The sequence below is a fragment of the Monopterus albus genome, unplaced genomic scaffold, assembly GCF_001952655.1.
Source record: "Monopterus albus unplaced genomic scaffold, M_albus_1.0 scaffold64.1, whole genome shotgun sequence".
Classification (NCBI taxonomy): Eukaryota; Metazoa; Chordata; class Actinopteri; order Synbranchiformes; family Synbranchidae; genus Monopterus; species Monopterus albus.
Genome location: NW_018127944.1, coordinates 587,382 through 592,279, shown reverse-complemented (window position 1 = coordinate 592,279; position 4,898 = coordinate 587,382). Strand labels below are relative to the sequence as shown.

At 42.2% G+C, this 4,898-nt stretch overlaps 2 protein-coding genes across 2 annotated transcripts in view; one reads left to right on the top strand and one right to left on the bottom strand.

Annotated features, from left to right (window-relative positions):
- The window catches only part of cdc25b (cell division cycle 25B), a 37,466-nt gene extending 32,925 nt beyond the window's left edge, over positions 1-4,541 (bottom strand). The window contains exon 1 of the mRNA XM_020604143.1: positions 4,412-4,541. The gene's annotated coding sequence lies outside the window, so the exon portion shown is untranslated. The remainder of the gene's footprint in view (positions 1-4,411) is intronic.
- Positions 256-4,898, top strand: part of emx1 (empty spiracles homeobox 1) — a 7,589-nt gene continuing 2,946 nt past the window's right edge. Inside the window, exons 1-2 of the mRNA XM_020604145.1 lie at positions 256-2,807; positions 4,466-4,650. Coding sequence (XP_020459801.1) covers positions 2,459-2,807; positions 4,466-4,650 — 534 coding nt within the window. The 5' untranslated portion in view covers positions 256-2,458. The remainder of the gene's footprint in view (positions 2,808-4,465; positions 4,651-4,898) is intronic.

The window sequence follows — 4,898 nt, the reverse complement described above, 5'->3', positions numbered from 1 at the left end:
CCTCTATCTGAGTTTAGCTGCTTAATTTACTAGTGTGTAACCCGTGTTCCAACTGAAGACATTCTTCCATATTGTAGCTGTATCCAAAAATTAATATATAATCCGATGGCATAATATAATAGCAATATAAGGCTTACAATTCATTTAACCATTATCTACTTTATTTCTATTTTACTGCAATATCCGAGGACATTACAAACCAAAATGTACACAACTCCAAGGTCACATCCCGCCACACATGCACCAAAGATCACATCAGACATATTAAACCATCCAACATATCAGATCTACGGATTTCGTTGTTTGAAGACTGAGGCACTAACTTTCTTCGGAGGAAAATCAACAGCAGGTTAGACAGCCCCGCTTTGATTTGGCCATGCAGAGCATTTCATCATCTATTAACCAGCAGCGATCAGGGTCAGTGCGTAAAGGCGCACACGGTTTCATCATTAAACTCGAGCGGCTCGGTCAGCTCCAGCTTGATGGCTGTTTATTTTACTTTAATCTGACATCTTCCTGCGTTCCTCTCCTAATCACAACTATAGGGTCGCTCAGTCTTTTAACCTAAACATGGATTTAATGAAGAGGTTTATATCCTGAACATTCAACAGGCAATGACGGCATTTCGACAATAAAATGGGCTTAAACAAGCATTTTAATAAGATTACAATGGTTTAATGGCCTATACTCAACTCAGCAGTAGCTCTCATGAAACAGGGGGAGAATATTTCAGGGAAACAGTTTTAAGCAAAAAGGTGTTTAGAGCCACCCAGGAAATAATTCTAGATATTTAGCTGTTCAGACAATCCTTACAATTAAACTGGACGAGAAGAACTGTTTTTGGACACTGACCCGTTCCCAGAACCTTTTGTCTTTAGGAGCCTTTAGCTCTAAACGCCTAATCAACAACTTGTTTTACCTCATCATTTCCATCGGTAATGATTTTCTAATGCAACCTCTAGTCAAACGAGCATATTAAGAGGACACTGATTAACTTGGTTAGTGCACCATGGCAGCCGAGCGTCGAGGGAGAAGGCAGCAATTACAGGCTGCTTCTTAACTGCTGTTTCATGGAGGACAAACGGCGTCATTCTCTCTAAAGTGAACATGAGCCAAGTCGCTTTCTGGATGCCAGAGGAACGATCTGACTTATTTAGTCCATTTCCCAAGATGTCTTGTAATTAAAGCTTGAAACAAACGAAACCGCCTTAAAAAGAGGAAAATATCTCCCATAGCTGAATGTTTGGCCCCGTGCGTGGCAATAAGAACAAGGCAATTACCTGATTAAATGACATGTGAGATAAACAAGCTGTAATCCACCAGTAAAAAAACTCTTTTTTCACTGGGGGATTTTGTCAGCACTTAGATCATTGTAGGTGTAAGTGAACGTATATTAAAACACATGATTATTATTATTATTATTACTATTAGGATGTTATTTCTAGTACAGGATGGAAATATCAGGATGGAAAAGGGGGAAACTGCTAAAAAGTAATGTCCATATTTATTCCTTTTGGTCGATCACATTTTGGACCGGGAGGGAAATAAATTAATAGAATTTTGAAATAAAACAATTTAGGTTGGTGGAGAAAAAGAAACTTGATTCCAGTTTTATCAAGATGAATCTGACTCAGCGGAAACGATTACTACAAAAGGCTAAAGTAAATTATTAATAATATTAATAATAAAAGAGTTGGCTGTGAAATATACATCTAGGTTGAAGTCAAACTAAATTATTTGACTACACGCACCTCCTCCTGTTTTGCAGTTCAAGCTTATTTCAGGGTAAAACCGTGATAATTGTACATGTGCTTAGTGGTTGGCACAGTAAAAAGTTTCATCTTTGGACGCTCAAGGTGAAAAGAGGCCTGCATGTTACTGGAACCCATGAAAAATCCCACTTGTATCCGCAGACAATTTCTTGAACTTTTTTGGACATACGAGCTGCAGATATTGACACTACACAAAAACGACTGGACCTGCTGGAAGCGAGTGGATCTCTCTCCCCCACGGGCAGAATGTTTCCCCTTTAGAAACCCAGATATTAAGGGTGGACATGACGCACAATGACCCATTAATTGGAGCCCACGTTTTCTCAGCGTGTCTCTGTAACCAAGCTGCTCGGTCTCGTGTGATCTATGAAGCAGGTACTTGAGGAGACCCATTGGCAGGTGCTGTGGTCCAATCAGCTCATTCCCTTCACAGCGTCAACACAAGGAGAGTTGGAGGCACTTAACTTAGTGCGCACTTGTGCACAGAAACCCCGAGTGCGCACAGACTCCATGGATCAAAGCAATTTGCAGCACTGTTGAGTTTTGTAGCTGTATCTCCGCTGGACAGGCACACCCTCAGTCTTTGATCACCATGCATCTCTGAGCAGGAGGATACCTTTTCCAACAAGAGGACGGTCAAAGACTGAACACTTTCTTTTGGTATTGGTTGCTGTTGCTATCAAGAGATGATGTTTTCGTCTGCAGGCAAGCGCTGCTTCACGATAGAGTCTCTGGTTGCCAAAGAGAACCCTCTCACAGCCGACGATCCCATCTGTCCCACGGCTCTGAGTTACTCCAACCCGACCACAGACGCCTTAATGAACGGTTACCAGGCTCCGCCGGCCAGGTCCCTCTACCAGAGCCCCGAGCTGGTGTTCCCAGAGACGGTAAGCCACCCGTCCCTCACCGTGGCTCCTCACCAGCTCGGAGGCCCCCACCTACAGCATCCGCACTTCTTCGGGACGCAACACCGAGACCCGCTCAACTTCTACCCCTGGGTCCTACGGAACAGGTTCTTTGGACACAGATTTCAAGGTAAGTGAAGCTCAATTTTTTTTAAATACATATTTTACTCTTGTAGCCTAAAGAAATGGTAACATGCACAGACGTCCTGCGGGTTTACTGCCTGGTACCATCATAAGATGATTAGCCTGTATAATTAAACAGCCATACATTTCACAGAGGCCGAAAACCTCCCTTCAGTCTGCACTTCTCCGAAGTTTACTCATTGTAATGTCAGGTAATTATTGGACATGCCACTGTGAACAGGACGTGGCCGTCAGCAGTGATAATATGTCTTAGCTGAACAATAACCGAGAGCGCACCAGGTTGTGGAGGTGCGCTCTCAGTCGCCCTGCAGCTACTCTCAGAAAGCCACAGCGGCGCAAGATAAGCAGGGATGTTGATTTCTTTTTTCCATACAAGAAGCCCCGGGTTATGCTCAATTTCTGTCAAACAAATATCCCGCACAACAGACAGACTAGAGGCAAAGTAGATAAAATCCAGGACAATCATTTGGAACAGAAAGGCAAATCAGAAGAAACCTGGATACAGGTATTATAGCGTCAGAGGATTTGATCACAGCCTCCGGCGATTTATTATCTAATAGACATATCTGTAAGGCCTATTGTTGCATGTTTATACTGTATGTCACCAATTGTACCTTAATTTTCATGCATTCTTAAAAGTTCTAGGCAGAAAATTTATTTTTACAATCCATAAAATGTCCCCGAATTATTACAGCACGTTTTCCACACACTACAGGCTAATTAACGGATATCCCATTTTGGCCTCTGGTGGATTCTGTTAATGATTTATACTGGATACAAAGAAGAGGTTTAAAAAAAAACAATTCGTGTATAATACAAACAGGCTAGTCCCAAATCAGCCCCCATCACTGTGCGCAGGAGTCTTCAGAAATGTTGGACGCAAAATACAAACATTATGTTCCCATCTTTCTCATTCATAACAAGATCTAGTGAAAACTAACCAGTTAATTAACTGTACGCAGGAAAAATAACGATAATAAAATTTTGCTCACACTCTGGATTCAGTATTTTTCAATACAATTGTTTATTTGACTGTTTGGTCAGTTTGGCTAAACTCTTTTTAGTTATGCTACTGTAAACATGAAGTACTCCCAGTTTAAAAACCATTCTACCCAACTAAATGTTTTTTAAACACCGACGTGGTAACAAAGAAACTTCCCGTCTCCTTAACCGTCAAGTCCAAATGGGCCTAATCCAACAGCTACTAGAGAGAGAATGTAAAAGGTTCTGGAGTAAAAACGAAAACAGAGCCAATATAGGGATTTCTGATTGAAACACGCAGTGGTGGAAGAAGCAGCAGACGAAAACAGGACTGGTAGCATCAAAGTAGTGCTTATGCACAATGGCACATTTCAGATTGGTGTAGCTAGAACATATTCCTGGATTATAGGCGAATTAACTGATGCGTTATTGTGTACAGCAGCTGATAAAGGTGGAGCTAATGTTGGATTCCCCAGGCCTACTTGAGTAAATGCACTACATCACTTTCCCCCGCTGATTAGGCAGCATAATAACAATAATAATAATAATAATATGAATAATAGCAGCAGCCTAACAGTAAGAACCTAGAGGAGCTCCAATGAAAACTACCTTTTGCACGTCCCAGCTGATGCCCCTTCCTGTGACGTTTGACTTTGGCATCAGGTAACGACGTCTCCCAGGACAGCCTGCTCCTCCACGGTCCTTTCGCCAGGAAGCCCAAACGCATCCGGACGGCCTTCTCGCCCTCCCAGCTGCTCCGCCTGGAACGAGCCTTCGAGAAGAACCACTACGTCGTCGGAGCCGAGAGGAAGCAGCTGGCGAACAGCCTGAGTTTATCTGAAACACAGGTGAGTTCGGTTAACGCTGGAAAACGAGCTGTTGACCCCTTGAAGCGCTAAACGGTCTTATTATTGACCTGGTCTACGTTTAACTTTACTCGTTTAATTTCCTGAAGAGCGTTACTATGGTTACAACATTCCGTCACATTCCAGAATCCAGCGGTCGAGTCTCTCTGCTGTCAAATATCGCGATAACAAAAGCTGTATATTTTTTTTCTACAAATAAAATATATGTATATATATTTATAAAACTTGCC